Here is a 20,894-nt window from a genome sequence, read left to right as displayed (position 1 = left end):
CAACCCTCCTATGTCTTTTGATTGGAACATTTAATTGATTTATACTGAAAGTAATTGTTGCTAGATATATATCTATATAGCTATATGTAGGTATATTGTCATTTTATTATTCATAATTTTGATCTTTTTCTTTTTTCTCCATCTTAAAGACATCCCACTGAGATTCCTTGTAAGACTGGTTTGGTGGTGATGAACCCCTTTAACTTGGTTTGGTGGTGATGAACCCCTTTAACTTGTCTGGGAAGCTCTTTATCTGTCCTTCGATTCTAAATGATAGCCTCGATGGGTAGAATACCTTTGGTTGTAGGTCCTTGCTTTTCATAACATTGAATATTTCATGTCAATCCGTTCTGGCCTGCAAATGTTCTGTTGAAAAAAATCAGCTGACAATCTTATGGGGGCTCCCTTATTAGTTACTAGTTGCTTTTCTCTTGCTGCTTTTAGGATTCTCTCTTTGTCTTTAACCTTTGCCATTTTAATTGTAATGTGTCTTTGTGTGGGACTGTTTAGGTTCATCCTATTTGGGACTTTCTGCACTTCAGCACTGGTATGTCTATTTCCTTTGCCAGGTTAGGAAAGTTTTCAGTCATTATTTCTTCAGATATGGTCTCAATCATTTTTTTCTCTCTTCTCTTTCTAATACCCCTATGAGGTGAATGTTGTTATACTTGTTGTTGTCCCAGAGGTCTCTTAAAACTATCCTCAGTTTTTTGGGGTTCTTTTTCCTTTTTGCTGTTCCAATGGTGTTTTATGCTACCTTGTCTTCCAAATCGCTAAATCTATCTTCTGCTTCATCTCTCTGCTGGTGATTCCTTGTAGTGCATTCTTCATTTCAGTTATTGTATTCTTCATTTCTGACTGGTTCTTTTTTATGATTTCTATGTCCTTTTTTATGCTTGCTATCTCTGTTGAAGTTCTCTCTAAGTTCCTTGAGCATCCTTATAACCATTGTTTTGAACTTTGTATCTGGTAGGTTGCTTGCCTCCATTTTGTTTTGTTCTTTTTCTGAAATTTTCTCCTATTCTTTCATTTGGAATATATTTCTTTGTTTCCTCATTTTGGCTACCTCTCTGTTGTTTGTTTCTTTATGTTAGTTAGATCTGCTATATCTCCCAGTCTTGGCCAGGTGGCTTATGTAATAGGTGCCCTATGGGGCCCTGGCACAGTCTCCCTGGTCACCTGCTCTGAAAGCTCCAGGAGTGTCCCTTGTGTGGATTGCGTGTTCCCTACTGTTATAGGTGAGCCTTAATTGCTATTGGCACATCAGTAAGATTGAACCTCAGGCTGATTGGCTATGGGGTTTGGCCATGTCCACAGCTTATGGACTGCTTTACAGGTGGCTTACCCCACTGAGTGGGATTTGCCCCAGCGAGCTCTTGTGCCTGTTGAAACCGTCCTTTGTGTGTGCACCTTGTGGGGCTAATTGGGTGGTGCTCTGCTGTGGTCTGAAGCCAACCTCCAAGTATGTTGGTTCTGGGGCCTCTTGGGAGGGGTTCCAATGCAGGCCCAGGTCACTCACTGTCTGTGACTGACCAGGTACTACCTGTTAGGAGATGCAAAGTGATCTGCGGTTCGCTGCCCATGCTAAACCTGAAGGCACATGGGAGAGGCCATGCTGCAAACCAAGAAGGGCTGCCACCAGTACCATGGCTGGGGTAGCTCCACAAAAAGCCAGACACCTTGAGGCCTGCTGCCACCTGCTGGCTCCCTTAAGGTTCAGCTACTGATAAAGCCTCAAGCAATACACAAGTTGGATGAGGGCAGGGTGTCAGGGAATCACTAGAGTGAGAAGAGTTTTGTTCACTAGGTTAATGTAATGTTTTGGTGCCAGTGCTGAGCCTGGAACTACCTAGCAAAAGTCTCAAAGCACACCGAGGCCAGTCCTCGGAGGCCAGTCCACCGAGGCCAGGACCCACCCGCCTGGGTCCTGCAGACTCCAATAGTTTTCCAAGAAAGAGTGCAATGCAGATGGAGCTGGCTGCTCACAGAGAAAGTGCCTCTGGCACTGGGGGAGTTGGGTAGGGTGAGGTCCCACAGAGTCACCAGGGTAAAGCAGTGGAGCTCACCAGACAGATTCAGATTTGGCAATGTAGGGGAGGGCCCCACACAGGAAAGATGGCATCTGCCTGCAGGCTGCACAGGAGAAGGACCCCACACAGGGAAAATGGTGACTGTCCTCCAGTCCTCACTCTGAAGCTACACACCTCAGTCTGTCCTCCGTATGTCTGACGCACCCCAAGTCACTGTCCCTTCACCAGTGGCTAAGGGGAATGCCTGCGAGTGAGTCTGTGCAGGAGCTGTTTAAGGGGACACCTGGTTTTTCTGCGGCCTTCTGTCCCACCAAGATGGTGAGAATCCCCACTGTTTGTCAAAGTCAGATGTTGTGGGGGCTCCTCTTCCCAGCACCAGTACTCCTAGTGTAGGGCTGGGATCCCTTGCTCCTCCACGGGAACATCCACAGCTGAGATACCCCTCCTGATTTTCAATCACCACATGGAGATTTAAGGCCAGCCCGTTTTGTGTTTCTGTTTTCCAACCCGATAGCAATTGCCAGGAAGCAAAATCTCAACAGATTAAGAAAATGCTCTCGAGAATGGTAGTTTTGCAGTTTATTTTATACATTAGAATCAAAGGAGGAGACGTAAGGAAATCCATTGGTGGTAGTTTAAGGCGATGGGAGAAAGCAAAGAGGGGAAATCTCTAGGATTGGATAAAAATTAAAATGGAGAGACAATACTTCTTTTACACTGGTAGGCACAGGATAGTTAGCAATTAACATTTACAGCACATAGAGATGGTATTTGATGAATAAGATAAAAATGAGTTCTGTAGTCTAGTGCTCTCATGTGATGGGTTGTGCCCTGAGGGGTCTGGAAAAAGAGATTACTCTGACATTCCAAGGGTATGTTATCTTAGATGCAAAAAGATAGTAGACAGACTTACTTAAGGTAAAGATTGACCTTTGTCAAGGAAGCTTCAGGCCAAGGATGTGACTACTGGCTATGACCTGTTTTTAGTTAGGAATTTTTATGTTCAGGCCATCTTATGTGGTTAATTTTGGTTTCTGAGTTTGTAGGGCCTCCCATGCTAGACTTCCTGAGTTTGTCAAGTTTAGTATGTGGCTCCTTTTTCATCCACATTTCCCCCTTCTGGTCATAAATCAATCCAAAGGATGCACTGATGACCAACCTTTTGATTGGATAATGTGGTCCCATGGTGCTAGGAAGGCTCATTCCTAAGAAGTCTCAGTGTCATCATTTGTCTTGCTGAAATGTGGACCATTGCGAATGGGGCAAGACCATAAACTTGCGTGGCAGTCAAGGCCAAATTTTTTATTTTTTTCAAAAGGAAAGGTGGGTAAATGGGAGGTAGTTAGATCTTATGGGCCTTCACTAAGCAAAAAAAATCACACTGGATCATTTCTAATCTATAAGCTATCATGACCCAAGTTTTGCTGTCTGTCTCACTTTTCTGTATTTTGCGTCTAGTACTATAACGTTTAGTTATAGATTGAGGGCATACTGTATGCCTCTTCAGTTTTGACAATTTGACCATGAGATGGGTTCCATTTACTGTTGTTATTATTTGTTGTTGTTATTAGTATTATTATTGTTGTTGTTATTTTAATATGGTCCATTTACTTCCCATGGAATCACTCAAGTGTCATTCATTATTAACGTGATTCCTGCTAATTGTGTAAATGTCTTCTTCTTTATATCCTTAGTCACAAAACTTCTGTTCAGCTAGTCTTCAGTTGGTTCTCCAGGTTGATTGTTCTATAATTTAGTTGTAATTTAAATGTGTTCATGGAAAGAAGCAGGCACATGTTTATCTACTCAGCCATCTTGGATCTCCTCAAATTAATATATTTTTAATAGGTAAGATTTTGAAAGTTAAAGTATAAGGAAGGAGGGAAAACTATCTGTAATCCCATCATTAAAATAAATGGTTATTAATCTTTTGAACGCCTTTCTTTTCAATCATGTCTTCATATACAACTGTGTATCTATGTCTTCCAATTACCATTATGAGTGTTTCCCTCTATCAACGAAAACTCTTAAATATATTGTAATGGCCCAAACCCAATTTTAAAAATACATTTCCTTATTCCTATATCATTTCAAATGGAAGAACCTTTATATGCTCAAAATAAGTTTACTACAAGAGCCATGACAAAGATTCCTTCCCATGGTTATAGCCTAGATCCAGTCCTTACTATTAATTGCAACTCCCACTATCTTGTTTTCAAACATCCCCTCTGACCACACTCCACTCCAACAGGCTATTGACCACACTGGGATGAATAATCCATTGATCTACTTTTTCACTTACATACCTGCCTTATGCCCTCATTTCCTTTCTTATTCAGACAGAATTCCATGGTCAATTATTTCAATCACTCCTTGAATATTTTCTCATCTCCCTCACCCCTGCTTTGCTGACTGAACCTCAACCTTGGTTAAACTTAAATCTCCACCTACTCTGTACCTCCACTCCTGCCGCAAATATTCAAGCCCTATTTTTAATGCTATCTCTACAAACATCCTTTAAGCATTTATTCTCCTCTCCACTTTTCCTATGGGTGTACTATTTGGTGACAATACAGTTGCTACTATTTAAGTGCTCTGCTCTTGTCCATCCATCCTCCACCAACCCAGCTCACTGGCCCATCGTGCACTCCCTCTTGGCTTCTTTTACCAGATTCTTTTCTCTTCCCAGCTTTCTGACCTCTCTCTTGACTTCTGTTTGTTCTCCCTCCCTTCTCTACCCACCTACTTCTTTCCCGACCCCCACCCCCAAAGAAACACAGAAGGAATAGCTTGATAAAAATGAACTAGCAGTGGGTATAGCATCTAGAGTCTCAGGGTCCTGTCCTGCTGTGTGACCTTAAGCCAGTCATTTCACTCCTCTGGTTCTTAGTTTCCTCCCTACGCAGTGAGGTACGTTTGGTTAAATAAACTTGGAGATAATTTAACCCAGCTCTGAACACAAGCAAACATGATTGTGAAAATTTAAGAAAGGAAACATTTAGCAAGCAGTCCCACTACGCTACTTTCCTCAATATACCATCTTATTTCCATCACCACGCTAAGACAATGTCAACCCTCTGGCAAGTATTACTGTTGTTATTTTAGTGCTGAAACTCTCTTTGGCCCATCCACGTGTGCCACCCAGGAACCATAATGAACATCCGAACACTTACCGTAAATTTCTCATAGAGCTCATAAGTCAGGAGGGGGTTGGGCAGCTCCCTAAAGTAGAGCTTGCAGAGTGAGCCCACACAGTGGATGTCCTGGAGGTACACTTCCCTTGTCAGATCTGGACATTGATCTGAGCCAAACTCTTGCCTGAAACAACACAGACGGAGACATAACAATCCCGGGAACATGTGTCCCCTGTCAGCAGCTGCTTGGCTGCTTAGGGGTAAAAAGACCCTAAACTGCTGATCTGACTATATCTTTGACCTTGATTCGACAAGACTTTCTATTCCAGGCACAAAAAAGCTACGGGAAGACTTCCACTTCAGGTCTGGATCTTCCCGGCCAAAGCAGCTGTAATTAGAAAGATATAATGCCCATTTACAAATGGATTTCTCATGGCATTCTATCCACAGTCTCAGTTATGAACAGTGGGGAAATCAGAAAACAATTGCCAAAAATGTCCTGTTGAGATTTCAGTTTTTCCAAAATATTATTTTACATGAAATTCTCTTTCTTGGAGGAGAGACCAAAACCAGGGTGAGTCAGATTCTTATCACTCACCTCCACATATTCATGTCAACAAACTTGTTTTATCTGGAGACTCAAATGCAATATTTGAGAACTTGAATCAACGATCCTTTGATGCTGAATTGAACCTTTTAGGCTGCCTGATAGTGACTCCCACAGGATAGATGAACCTATAAATATCTTCTTAAACAATCTATAGTGGGGTGTTTGGGAACATCATCAGATTCCTGGCCTCGTTTCTAATTTAAAAACATATCCTAACAAGGCTACACGAACACATTGCCTCAAGGAACGTATACTTGAAAGTGAAAAATCTGTTTAAAAAATGATAAATTTGAGTTTTAATATAGAAGAGAATTTAGTTTTCTTGAGAGTATTCATTTGATCAAAGAAGTAGTGACAGTGTCAACGGGACTCCCAGAACCAGCATTTCAAAATGGCTTGCCCATTCTCCTGTCATCTGGTTTTGCCCCTTTAATGAGGGGTAGGGAAATCCCTGCTACTGCCAGAACTCGAAAGGAACTGAGTGGGGTCTTGAAAAGAAAACCAGGCAATGGCCTCATATATTCATAAGCATGTGTTTTTCTAGAGGGTAGAACAATAATAATCTAAGCTTATTCATTTATTTAGCCCAAAATTTCCTTTGTCCAAGCTAAGGTCAGTCCTGAAACGAAAAAGAATTGGCCACCACCCAAGTGTCCTTCCACGGTATCAACTACTGTAGTATAGTATATTTCAGAGCTAAGTATTTAGCTCTGAAAAAGTATTTGCTGGGGTGCCTGGATGGCTCAGTTGGTTAGAGCGTGAGCCCTTAACAAGGTTGCTGGTTCGATTCCCACATGGGCCAGTGAACTGCGCCCTCCACAACTAGATTGAAAAAGAACAACTTGATTGAAAACAACGACTTGAGATGGAGTTGATGGGTCCTGGAAAAACACTGTTCCCCAGTATTCCCCAATAATAATAATAATAATAAAAAGTATTTGCTGTTGAAACTCTAAAAAAATGCCACACTAGTAAATTAGTGAAAGTATGTAAGCACATAGATTCGTTAAAATCTATGGTTGTTGCAATAAACCAGTTATTTTTTAAACAGCCATCACTTCTCACCAAGTAAAAAGTAGGTTTTATTCCTTCGGTATAATTTTACTAAAATTGAAATTTGAGAGGGAAGGGCAGAAAACCAAATAGGAGGAGGAAGACAAAAAAATGAATTACCTGCACAATCTATTGAATTTTATATACTAAACCTGTCACAAGAATGTTTTTATTGTTTTAAGTCTACACTTATAATTAAAATGTGTAATAAATACATAAAAATAACACCTAATAAATATGCTTTTTTGTGTGTTAAAGAACAATATCCAAAATACATAACCTATTGTGTTAGTCCTAGAACAGTATATACAGAGGGTGCCAAAAAATATATATACACATTTTAAGGGAAAAAAACTATTAAAATTAGTCAATAGTCAACATATACTGATAATAAATGATGAATACAAGTCATGTTTGACTTCTGAAATTACAAAATCATCAGCATCCAGACACTTCTGATTAGTTGACCAAAGCGTTCACTTATATATATTTTTTTGGCACTCACTGTATATATAGTGTATATGCTCTGTACACTACATATGTTTACCCTCTATATATACTATATATTTATTTTATATATAATACATATAAAATACACACACACATATTCGTGTGGTCTTTTTAGTTATTAGTTTCAGGTGTACAAAACAATGTAATAGTTAGACATTTTACCCCTCACAAAGTGATAACACCCCTCCCCCAATCTACTACCTCTCTGACTTCATGTATAGCTGTTACAATTCCATTGACCCTATTCCCTATGGTGTACTCCATATCCTGTGACTACATATATATTAAATTACAGTTGACATACAACATTATTCAACTTCAGCTTCAGGTGTACAGTGCAGTGGTCAAGCACCTACACCGTTCATGGAGTAGTCTCCCTCATAAGACATGTGCCCATCTGATACCCTACAAAATCTTTACAACATTACTGATTACATTCCCCAAACTGTCTTTCACATGTTTGCATTTTGTGTGAAGGTTATTGTCCTCTAAATTCAATGTGATAGAAATTTCTTCCAAAACATTCCAGGATAAATTTTAGAATTGCTTAGGATAAATCCATAGAATTGGAAATCATTCATCTATCAATAATTTTTAAAATACCAGCATCAATTAGAGACGTGCACAATCATGCAAGCTTCTGAGTTCTCCACCATATGAACTATCAAATGTTGAGTGTGTGCCAACAGAATAACTTAACATCCATCTCTAAGTTCTGAACACTGTGTAACGGGATCTAACTGAGCTTTGGGCATGCAAGTGAATGATAATAAACCAGGTTTCCTTAACTTGTAATTAAAATCATTTGAGTGCAACTGAATCCACCTAAGGAGGGCAAATCTGGTACAAGACAAAGAAACAGATTGAAAGCTCTCAGGAACTTTTGTTGGAAAGAATTACATCAGACTAAAGGACTTCCTGGTTAGACTAAGAACAGGCATCTCAAAACATCAGCATCTGACTTCTTCCCTGCCACACTTCCCTCAGTCCCTTCAGGTTTTTAATACTCCCCACACCCGAGGACAGAGATATAGACAGAGAAAGACTCGTGGGAGAATTCTTCTGGGGGCTATTCTTTTAGCTTACCTTAGCCGTTGTATGTTTGAGGTGACTCCTGAAAGCCGATAAATTCCATCCACAATGCCATGAGTCTCTATAAATTCTGCACAGCTCTTCAATACATATGGAACTATGAAAAGGAAAATTAAAAAAAAAATGAAGTATTAGATATAAGGCTGACTGTTCTTTAAAGATATCCTTTTAAAAATCCAGGTAACTTCAAAAAGAGCTGCATGTAAGTTACAAATGGAAACAATTACTTGTAAGTGGTAGATGTTCTTTGGTATTTTCTTAAAAAAACACGGGGTTTTGTTAAAGTTCAGAAAACTCACATGTTTTAAGAGTTGAGTGTGTGTTTTTTTTTTTAATTAAGAATTTGAAAAATATACAAACACTTAGATTTTGTAAATAGTTGGAAATCCCACAACTCGATCTCTTCATTTCACTGATTCTCCAAGTGTGGTCTCTTAACCAGCAGCATCAGCAGCTCCTGGGAACTTGTTGGAAATACAAATTCCCAGGCCCCTCTCCAGACCCACTAAATCAGAAATTCTGGAGGTGGGGCCCAGCAATCTGTCTTTTAAAAAGCCTTCCAGGTGACTGTTGTGTGATAAAATTGAAGAACCATTTCTTGTTCTGCACAGGAAGAAACCAAGGTGCAGATAAATTTACTTTCCTCACTCAAGATTACTTGCTGCTTATGAAAAGTAATTAACACATGGGACAACGCTTATGCTATAAGTAGGCAAAAGAAAAACAAGACCCCAAATCAAATACATATTGTGAATTCAGCTGTGTAAAAAAATATTGCAAAGGAAAAGAGCCTAGAAGAATATCTGCCAGAATGTAAAGGGGATTTAAGGTTAAAGTGTTAAAGTGTTTTGTTTTGTTTCGTTTTGTTTTTTTAAGGTGAGAACCACCCATCCCACCACCACCATCAAATGGGTCAATCCAGTAATTGATTGAATGCACCACATATGTAAAAGGGACCAACATGGCCTCTTGAATTTCTGCCACTCCAGACATTCAGGTCCCGGGTAGAAGAGTCTATGCTGTTCTCTCCTTGGTGGTGATCCTGACTGGCCCAGCTAGCTCAGTGACCGAGAATGATAGCCATAAGCCTTCTAGATGGCATGGAGAGAGTGGCAAGTCACTTGCCACTTTGTTCCTTGGGCAGAGCCACCTGCGGTCCCTCTGGAGAGTGCTATGGATGGTGGCTTGGTATAAAACTACCCAAGCCTCAGACTCTAAAGTCTTCAAGCATAGAGGTAGTGTGGAAACTGACTCCATAAACTAGTGCTTGAGTTAGCACTGTGCTCACTCCCCCAAAACATACCCAATGCATTAATGCCTTAGATTAGACTAATGCCAATCTATTAATGCTTAATGCACATAATCATGCTTGCATGCAATTCCAAACTGGACTTGATCTTTACATGGGTAGACACCAAGCATTCAGACTCAAAATTCTTCCTGGATTTGCTATTAAAATAGTTTCTAACAACTCCCCAGCATTTCCTTCAACTACTAATTATAATTTTAGGTGCTCAGTAAAATTTGTCACACTTAAAGTATTCTGCCCCTCTCTCAAAGGCCGTGCATCCCCAGAACCACTTCCGTCCAGGACACACGTATGCTTTTGCACCTGTCTTTCAGGATTGTAACTAGGGAAAAGCTTCTTAGTTACCCCCAGGGAGTGGCCTTGGGATTGGAAATATTGAGGCCAAAGACCAATGAGGTGGATCCATTCCCTCTGAGTAAATATGGACTAGGCATGGGATGTGATGGAGGGGATGTGAGAGTGGGCAGGAGAGTGGCAGAGCCTCTGCCTGGCTTCAACCAGAAGAGCTATACTTTGATCTGTTGTATAAAATAGCGTTCTTAGTTAGGTTCCGTGTTTCCCCAAAAATAGGACCTAGCCAGACAATCAGCTCTAATGCATCTTTTGGAGTAAAAATTGATTATGACCTGGTCTTATTTTACTATAAGACCAGGTCTACAATATAATATAATATAATATAATATAATATAATATAATATAATATAATATAATATAATATAATATAACATAACATAACATAACATAATATAATATAATATAAATACAATATAATACCGGGTCTTATATAAATTTTTGCTCCAAAAGACGCATTAGAGCTGATTGTCTGGCTAGCTCTTATTTTTCGGGGAAACATGGTTTTTGTCTCCTACCCTCATGCCCGTAAGTAAGTAAATAAGTAAATAAATAAATAAATAAAATAAGCAAGCAAGCAGAGTGCCAACGTTTAAACAAAATTGTTTTTTGGTTTTTCAATCCCTGTTGTGCACAGTAATGGTTGACTCTTTCCTCACCACACCGAGCTGGTGTTCTGTAACCTGCCACATGAAGATTCACCTACTTTCTAACAACTCCCCAGCATTTCCTTCAACTACTAATTATAATTTTAGGTGCTCAGTTGAGAGCACAGGTTAGGCTGCCAACCTGCCTTTGTAATCTTGGGCAAACTATGTAATAATTCTGTCCCTCAGTTCCCACACCTGTAAAATGAGGATAACAGTGACATTAATCTCATAGCTAGGGTGGAAGTAATACCTGTAAAAATTTAGCACAGACCCTGGTGTATAACAAGCATTATACAATGCCAGTATTTCTATTTGAAGCTTATCTATGATGTAAATTTATAATTTGTGAGACGCAATCTTGGTGAAAACAGTTTGCCTCCTCTCATCCAATGAGCCACTGAGGTAGAGCTGACCAACCTGTGACCAGTCAACCTGCATGTCTATTATTCAGAATGGCTTTTGTGTCCTTCTTTGGTTAAATGTTTCTCTTTGTAGGTAATTTTGCTCCCCTGAGGTCTACCTTCTATGCATTTAAGTGAATCTTCGTAACACAAAGGCAGCAGGATCCTACAGTGACTGATTCTGAGTTAGCAGTCCTGGAGTTACGCTTGGCCTTGGTGTGTTCCACAGTGTGTGTCTGTGCCAGAGCATACGGCTGTTGTGCCGTGCGGGCACAAGTGGACTCTGAGCATTCCCAAGGAGAACTTGAAGGCAAACGCCTCGGACTTGAAGGGACTTCATAAAGAACACTCCACGAAAGAGGCCGTGCAGGGTCACAAGCCTGTTCCATCCTGTTTCAGATAGGGACCTCCCATTCCACAGCTCTCAGCTGCAGCACCTCAGGCTCTGTTTGTTTTAAAGACAGGCAAAACAAATTCCCAGATGGAGCCTCTGCCATAAATTTACTCTACCTTTGGTACAGGGGCCCTAGGACCTCTGATCCATGGCTCTGTTTAAACAGGAGCCAGTATTAAAACAACCCATGGGAGGGGCATGGTCGCAGTCCCTAAAGAGTCAGCTTTCCTGGATTCTCATCTCAGGCTGAGATGGAAGGTATAGGAATTCCCCATCATACTCAATAAATGGGAAGGGATCCGCTTAATCTCTGTTAATCCTACGTAGCTCTATAGCTCAGAGCAGTGGTTCTCAGACTGTGGTCCCTAAATCAGATCCAGAAGCAGCAGCTGCTTCCAGGAAATTCTGAGGCACACCAAAGTTGAAGAACCACTATTCTAGACCAGAGCTTCTCATTCTTTAATGTGCGTACAAATTACTGGGATCTTGTTAACATGCAGATTCCAGTCGGGTCTGAGATGTCAAGAATGTGCATTTATAACAAATTCCCAGGTGATTAGGGATATTGCCATTTTGAACCCCACACTTAAGGTAGCAGGGGTCTAAAGGTAATACAGGTAGATGGTGTTGCAGGAGCTACTAAGACTTTATTGAAGTCTCAAAATTCTTTACACTATTGTCCCTGGGGTCCAACCAAACTGGGGACACCATAGGATTCTGAACAGGGTAGAAGCTTGATACAAAATAGCTGAGTAGTTATAGATGGAAAGAAAGGTTCCATTGTCAATTAGGCATGAGAAGGAGTTACGTTGGGGTTGGAGTCACAGAGCTAGTTCTGTGAGAATTATCAAGGACGCAAAGAACTTTAAATCTCCTCCTACAGAGGTACACACAGTTGCTGATTATAATATAATATCATAACTTCTTTGAATTGTTTCACTGATGGCTCTCTAAGTCTCTTTTTTGTTTTGTTTTGTTTTTCCTGGATCAGCAATCTTAAACATTAAATTTTAATTTGAGCACAAAATAAATCTTGATGTGGTTTCTGATGGAAAAGAAAACCTTGTCTTTGATTTACGCTTTACAGTTTACAAAACATTTTTAACGTCCTTTGTCTCATTTGATCCAACTTGGTACAACTAAAAGATCTTTTATACTTATAAATAGTGTGGGACCCTTCTTTCCTCAATTCCTACCATTTCCCCCCAAAAATAAGACCCAGCCGGACAATCGGCTCCAATGAGTCTTTTGGAGCAAAAATTAATACGAGAGGTCTTATTTTACTACAGTATAAGACTGGGTCATATAATGTAATATAAAATAATACTGGTCTTGTATTAATTTTTGCTCCAAAAGACGCATTAGAGCTGATTGTCCAGCTAGGTCTTATTTTCGGGGAAACACGGTATCTTCTTCAAGGGTTTAGTGCAAAAAAAGCCAGAAGCTAAATCCTTTCTCTGAGTCCCCCCCCAAGAAGTAAAGTCTGCTAAGCTGCCCCAGTTCCCTGTGTGGCCGGAACCTGATCAGATCTGGAGACAGAGATTAGAACAAACACAATTTTATTTGGTTATGTGGTCATGGCAGCTGAATTCTTTCATAGTGCAAACTGCATTTGTGTTTCAGTGATATATGGCACCCCTCCCTCCCCATTTTGGATTTTGTCCTCTTTAGATTTCATCTACTCTGTGTGTCCTCATCTTCAAAGTAATGTCTAGTGGTGTATACACACATTGAAATACCACTCGGCAATAACAAGACATGATACATCACATGGGTGACAGAAGCCAGACTATAAAAGAGCACATAGAGTATGATTCCTTTAGGCACTACAAACTAATTTGCAGTGGGAGAAAGCAGGGAAGAGGCAGGAGGCAGGTATTGTGAAGAAGCCGAGGAAACTTGGGCATGATAAATACATTCATCATCTTGACTGAAGTGAGAGAAAGGACAGAGAGCCAGCTGTGGGTGAAGAAGAACTGATACTTGTGGGGAGATGAGCCACTACACAGGGAAGAAATCTTTTGAGAATCTGCTGCTGTGCACAGGGGAGAGATGAGGACTTCAGAAGCTTTGCTGTGCTGGCAATGAGCCTGCTCTATTGCATTCTTTTCAAGAGATGAAGTAAAGATCTCAATTACTTTTTCATTATTCTTGGTTGTCGGCAGAGAACCTCCTAGCTTCCTCCTCGGGGAAGCTAAGCACTGTCACAGTGGCTCCCATAATTTCTCTCCCCCTCTGCTCGTCCCTGCTCTTTATTTCTGTCCCATCCCTTCTCTGTCCTGCAACTGCATCTCTGTGTCATGCTCCACTCCAGCCTCTATGAGTCTCAGCTTGCCCAGACGTCGCTGTACCCCCACACCCTCATGTTTCCTTCTTTGATTCTTTCTCTTCCTTATTTTGTTTCTACCCTCTTCCTCCTGGCCTAATGTGGAATTAAAGAAAAATTTGAAAGTTTGTGTTATTTATTTTTTAAAGTTTAATGTTCTCTGTTTTTTTAAAAAAGCAAATTAACTGCCTTTTAATTTTCTAAAGAAAAAAAATTTAGAATATGTTCAGGCTTTGGTCTGTCTTCCTTGGAGAGAAGTTTCCTTTTTCCTTTCTTTCCTTTTTTCCGTTTTTTGTTTTTTTTTTGGGGGGGGAGGGGGAGTAACTTTTGACCTTTCAAAAAATTGAGATACAATTCAAATGCTGTAACAGTCACTGTTTCAAAGTATGCAATTAAGTGGTTTCTAGTGCATTTACAGAATTAAGCAACCATCACATTTCAGAACATTTTTTACTACCCCAATTCTAGAACATTTTCATATGTACAAGGTTATTCATTGCAGCAATTTTTGTAATAGCACAAGATTGCCCATCGATGGGAAGCTGCTTATATAAGGAATGGAGCATCCACATAGTGGAATAATCCATATAATCATTAAAAAGAATGATGGCACTTTCATGTTCTGATGTAGGGCGGTCTCCAAGGTATACTGTTAAGCAAAAAGAACAAGGTGAAGACCAGCATAATATTAGACTACCATCTACTTTCTCAAATGAGAGCATAAAAGAATAGATATACAACTCATTTGTATATGTGTTAAATATCTGTGGAAGGATACATAAGAAAGGAATAACTTTAGTTGCCTACAGGAAAAGGAACTGGGGGGCTGGGGCTAGGGCTATGAGAAAGAAGCAGATTGTATATTCCCCTTGTATATTCTTTTGTATTTTTGAATTTTGAACAATAAAAATATATTACCTTTTCTACAATTTTTTTCATCAAAAATTCAATTAAACAAATATTTATTGCAAGCCTTCAGTAGGTGTTAAGTGTTGCCTGTACCTTTGTCATTGCCATTACTAAGGAGCACTGAGGACAGTATTGGGTCTCATTCATCTAGAAGAGCCTTGAAAACACGAGCACTTGAAATGTTTTGCTTAACAGAAGACTGGTCATTTTTCTCCAGATGCCCATTTTCCATGTTCCATTGTTACCTGGGTCCCTCAACTTACACTTACTACGCTTAAGAAAACACTTACTACGTGTCAGACAGTGCATTAGGTGCTTTCTTAAAAAAAAAAAAAAAAGTTTTCTCCATTCTATAATCATAGCCAATCCACAAAACAGGTAAAATTCTCCATTTTGAAAATGTGAAAGCTGATTCTCAGAGAGGTTAGGTAAGCTGCCCAACACCATACAGTATATTAGTAATGCCAGAGGTGGGAACCAAACCCAGGTTTGTCTGACTCTAAAGCCCACACTTTTTTTCATGGTACCACAATTGAGGAGGCATAGAAACAGCACCAAGCTACATAAAAAACCCTTCCCATCAGGAGCGCAGGTCCCATGAGTTGGTGGTCATGTATGGAGGCACCATTTGAGGATAGCTAATTGTTTCCTTGCCGTTGACTACCCAAATGCCTGAAATTCTACCACTACAGCCTACCTTATGGTGGTGATGGTTTTTAGGTGTTCAACACCTAGTGATTAATATCTATTTTTAAATTCCTTTTGAAAAACTTACAAAAGCAATATATGTTGATTTTTAAAAAAATGAAAAATACCTCTGACTTTGAGCTATACAATAAAGCTACAGTAATCAAAACAGTATGGTACTGGCATGAAAATGGACAAATAGATTAATGGAACAGAATTGAGAGCCCAAAATAAACCCACACATATACAATCAACTAATATTTAACAAGGGATCCAAGAATACTCAGTGGAGAAAAGACAGTCTCTTCAATAATGGTGCTGGGAAAATTGGATACTCACGTGTAAAAGAATGAAACCAGACCCCTGTCTTACATCACTTACAAAAATTAACTCAAAATGCATTAAAGACTTAAATGTAAAACCTGAAACCATGAAACTCCTAGAAGAAAACATAGGGAAAAGCTCCTTGACATTGGTCTTGGTAATGATTTTTTGGATGTGACATCTAAAGCACAAGCAACAAAATAAAAAAATAAACAACAAATGAAAACATCAAATGAAAAAATGAAAAAGCTTCTGTACAGGAAAAGAAACAATCAACAAAGTGAAAAGGCAACCTATGGAATGGGAAAAAATATTTGCAAACCATATATCTGATAAGGGGTTGATATTCAAAATATATAAAGAGCTCATACAACTCAATAGCAGAAAAATAAATAATCCAGTTTAAAAATGGGCAGAGGACCTAAATAGACATTTCTCCAAGAAGATATACGAAAGGCCAACAGGTACATGAAAAGATGTTCACATCATAGTCACTAGGGAGATCAAAACCACAATGAGGTATCACCTCACACCTGTTAGAATGGCCATGATCAAAAAGACAAGAAATAACAAATGCTGGCATGGGTGTGGGGAAAAGGGAACTGTTGTGCATTGTTGGTGGGATTGTAACCTGGTATAGCCACTATAGAAAATTATATAGAGAATCATCAAAAATTAAAAATAGAACTACCATATAATCCAGCAAGTCCATTCTGGGAAAATATCCAAAGGAAATAAAAACAGTAACTATAAAAGACCCCGTTCATAGCATCATTATTTACAACAGCCAAGCATGGAAACCAGCTAAGTGTCCAGCAAGAGATGGATGGATAAAGAAGTTGTGGTACATATATATACTATTAAAAAATGAGGAAATTCTGCCATGTGGGACAACATGGATGGACCTTGAGGACATTATGCTAAGTGAAGTAAGTAAGAGAAAGACAAATACTGTATGATCTCATTTATATGTGCAATCTTAAACAACAACAACAACAAAAACTCACAGAAAAAGAGATCAGATTTGTGGTTACCAGGGGAAAGAGGTAGAAGAGGGGGAATTGGAAAAACGTGAGGAAAAGGTACAAACTTCCAGTGACAAGATAAATAAGTACTAGGGACATAATGTATGAGTATAGCATAACTATAGCTCAAATCGCTGTCTGATATATATAAAAGTTAAGAGAGTAAATCCTAAGTGTTTTCCTCACAAAGAAAAACATTTTTGTTGCTTATTTTGCTTTCTTTTTTAATTGTATGAGTTCACGGATGCTAACTAAACTATCTGTGGAAATCATTTCACAATATGTGTAAGTCAAACCAGTAGTCTATACACTTTAAACTTACACAGTGAAGGATGTCAACTATATCTCAATAAAAGTAGGAAAAATATTTTAAAGATTCAAAAATGAAAGAGATATACAAGTATAAAGAGTATAGAGTGACTGTTTCTGTTTTATGCCATCCTTCCCAATATCTTAAATGATAAAAATGACACACCGTGAAATGTTAATAGTAGTTAACATCTTGGTGGTAGAAAACAAATAATGTTTGCTTTTCTATTATTTTTCATTTTGCTTTTCTGAATTTTTTTTGTAATGAGGATGTAGCACAAATAATTTTTTTTAAAGAAAGAAATTGGTTTTTGAAAAACAAGTTTCATTAAAGAAGCCGGAGGGCTTTCTAGAGTGAGTGAGGCAATTTCTAAATGTTTGTTGAAGTTCTTTCCAACGACCCGGTTGCGGAAATTACTCCTTGTTAAATAGAAGTATTTGCCTAACCTGCTGGCCTGGTGTGGCCAAGGACTAGCTCTGCTTCGCTGCTGGACTAGGCTCCTGATGGCAGACTGCATCCTGGAGTCCCCGCCCCTCTTCACTTTCAGGGTCTCAGGTAGATGCCACATCAAGTCAGCTCTGCCCTGTGGAAGTGGCCAGGTCCTCCCTCTGCTTCTAACCCTGACGCATCCCAGCAGGGCCCTTAGGTCTCTACTATCAATACACCCACTCCTTCCCAACCACTACTCCTTCTACCAAATCAGATGTATGGAGGGCCTATGTAGCTCCAGGGTTTACAAAAATGTGAATAAGATCTTTGTCCTCAAGAAGCCAAGAAGGGAATGGACAATTACTGTGCACCTGCTATGTGCCAATCCCTGAGTGCTACACATTTGCCCATGATTTGTACCCACTGCAATCCTCACAACCACCTTATGAGGAGGGTATTTATGCCTGCTTTATAAAGGAGGAAACTAAAGCTCAGAGGTATTAAGTAACTTGGCCCGTATGAAAATATCAAGCAAAATATGTGAAGGGCCTTAGAGAGGCACGAAAAATGTGACAGAAGTTCTTCTAAAAAGATTACACATGGTGGGGGAAGTCAGGCAGGGCTTTTAAGTGTTGAACAAGAACAGACTGTGCATTTATAGAGAGCCAACTGTATGAGGGGCACGTGGTAGAGAATGCTGAGACAGGACCCTCCCCCTGAAGGGCTCACAATGTTGCGAGATACATGGATAAAAAAGGACAAATGAAGGCGATGCAATAAGAACTCTGACACTGGTTCATAGGGGTGATTTGAGAAGCTATGATGTGATATGACACGATACCTGTGACACAATAATACAATAGCCTGGCATCTCATAAAGCACTTAGCAAATGTCACCCACTGTCCGGTGGGGCCAGAGCAGGGAAGGGTATAAACATGGGGGGATAGCAAGAAATAATGTAATGCATTCCAGGAATGCTGACTAGACCAGTCAGGGGGAAGAGAAGCATCCAGATAAATTGGCGGAATTTTTAATGATAGCCTAGGTAGATTTCATTCTATCTTGATCTCTACTGCCAGACAAATCTTTCTAGAACACGACCTTTATGATAAAACTCCCCTACTACAAAACACTCAGGAGGACTATGAGGAAAGACTTACCACAAATATATCACTCCAAAAATAAAAAATAAGGTGCCTCTTTAGGATCAGTGGAAAGGACCTCATGCTTTGTCAAGAATGAAAAGGAGGAGAGAAGGATCTTCTTTTTTTTTTCTTTCCCTGAAATTTCTTTGAGGAAGATAAATGCCTTTTTGACTTCAAGATACCAGGCTGGTTGAGGGTGGTAAAATATTTGGGACCACACATCATCAGTGAGTTAATGAGCAAATGGAAACAGCCTGGGAGGGTCTGTCACAAGGGCTTCTGGTGGGGATGTGTTTGGGGTAGGGTGGTGATTGTGGCCTCAAGGAAGGGTGGTGCTGAGTAGAGAAAAAGGGTGGGGTATGATGAGTGATGCAACTTCAAACTTAGAAAACAAACCTCCCAAGAGCCCCCACGTGGCCTTGGGCTTAGAGGTGGCCCTGTTCACCTTGTACACAGGAACTGTGCTGAAGGATTTTGTCCCGTTGCTGAAAATGGAGGCTGCTAGGCTTTGCCTCATTTACAAAGAATTTTATGGCTCATCCTTCCCACTGGATTTGTTCTCAGGAGAATTGTGGAGTAGACATCACTCATCCCAAAGGGCTGCTCACAGATGACAGAAAAATCTTTCAGGCACGGCTCATGGGCTTCAGTTTCCTTTCCATTGTCAACAAATCACTTAAAAACTCAGTTTAAGTGCATAAAGATCACAGTCAGCTTGAATCACCCAATCAAGACTTTATTTTCTGGACTAGTAGTCTCTCTCTTTCTTGCCCCCTGCTTCTTGGGATGGCACGGATGGAGGCTCTTTCTTACTGATGGATGAAGAGGATGACCACACATGCCCCAGAGAGAGCAGCGGGAGACGGGATGGGAGCTGAGCAGGTCAATGAGAGATAAACAGGGAAAATAAACCTGCTTCTTGAATTATATGCTTCACTAACACCAATCATCTTAAGAATGAGGGCAATGTAAGTATTTTTCTCACTGGAGTGTGTCTAGGCCACCTTTTCTTTCTTTCTTTTTTGTTTTTTTGCATGCCTAGTGGGTGGTCATGGGATGCACTAACCAAATATTATGTGGGGTCTCATGCTTAACAATCATTATTTCATTTAATTCTCACAACCGTGAAGTGCAGGTATTACTAGTCCCATTTTATAGATTGGAAACTAAGATGTGGTGTGGTTGGATGACTTGTCCACAGCCCAACAGCTAATGGCAAACCTGGGGTGCAATTACGAGCCTATCTGAATCTCAAGTTCATGAACTTTCCAGTACATTTTATAAGCATGACCTCCACACTAGGGAAACAGAGGCACACACCAGGTCTGGGGAAGACCAGAAAGCAGCAAAATTAGAGGTGATTTCATGTCTAAGAACACCCTGACGAGAGAGAAAGACTTAAGACAAAAAGTTAAGAAACCGGGGTTCTAGTCCTGACCTCCAAGGTACTAGATTTCAGACCTCTGAGGAAAGTACTGTTCTCTTTAAAGTCCCCCGGGCATCTCACAGGTATTAGGTGCTATGTACATATCATCTAAAGCCACCGGAACAAGCTGTGTCCTCCAGCAGAAACTAGCCATTCCCAGCCTCAGACTTTTCGTAAACCCAAGGAGCAAGTTCTGGACCTAGATGATTATTATTGTTTCTTCAGGCCTAACATCCCCTGACCTGTGAACCTCCTGGATGAAGTTGGGGAGAAGAAGCTGGGCTAGAAATTAAGAAGGCAGATTTGAGACTTCTGCTTGCAATGTTCAGGCTCTCACTCCTACCGGTTTTGGTTTAGGCCTAGGTTTTCTAGGGCCAGGCATTAGCATCATTGTTTGTTTGTTAGTTGTGTTTTTGTTTCTCACTTGTATTGTCAAGGACTCTCCAACTTGCCCCACCCATCTAAATGGAAATTTGTGTTAAATAAATTCAAACTTCAGTCTCAGAAGGTTTATGCATATAAACCTCCTTTGGTATAGCTGGACTCCTAGTAACCCCAATGCTATTTTCATTATTATGGAGGCTGGAGTTTTCCAGGGACTTAGCTTTAAATGGCACTGAGGTCATCTGAAGGTCCCCTGACTGATGTGACTATGCCCTGAGAGCAAGAAATACCTTCTCTGGCTTATTGTACCTCTGGTTTCCCAGGAGGCTCAGCTTCCTAATGGATTCCAGACCTATGGCACCATGGGTTCTTTTTCATTTCTGTTTTTTTAAAA

The 20,894-nt window shown here is 40.0% G+C and overlaps 1 protein-coding gene across 2 annotated transcripts in view; it reads right to left on the bottom strand.

The window, feature by feature from the left end:
• ARHGAP31 (Rho GTPase activating protein 31) overlaps nucleotides 1–20,894 on the bottom strand; it is a 100,293-nt gene that overhangs the window by 33,921 nt on the left and 45,478 nt on the right. For both annotated transcript variants that reach the window (XM_033129178.1, XM_033129187.1), the window contains exons 2-3: nucleotides 8,424–8,526; nucleotides 5,204–5,348 (exon numbers count right to left, since the gene is read on the bottom strand). In XM_033129178.1, the coding sequence (XP_032985069.1) occupies nucleotides 5,204–5,348; nucleotides 8,424–8,526 (248 nt within the window). The remainder of the gene's footprint in view (nucleotides 1–5,203; nucleotides 5,349–8,423; nucleotides 8,527–20,894) is intronic.

This window comes from Rhinolophus ferrumequinum, chromosome 2, assembly GCF_004115265.2.
Source record: "Rhinolophus ferrumequinum isolate MPI-CBG mRhiFer1 chromosome 2, mRhiFer1_v1.p, whole genome shotgun sequence".
NCBI lineage: Eukaryota > Metazoa > Chordata > Mammalia > Chiroptera > Rhinolophidae > Rhinolophus > Rhinolophus ferrumequinum.
This window is presented reverse-complemented; position numbering and strand designations above follow the sequence as displayed.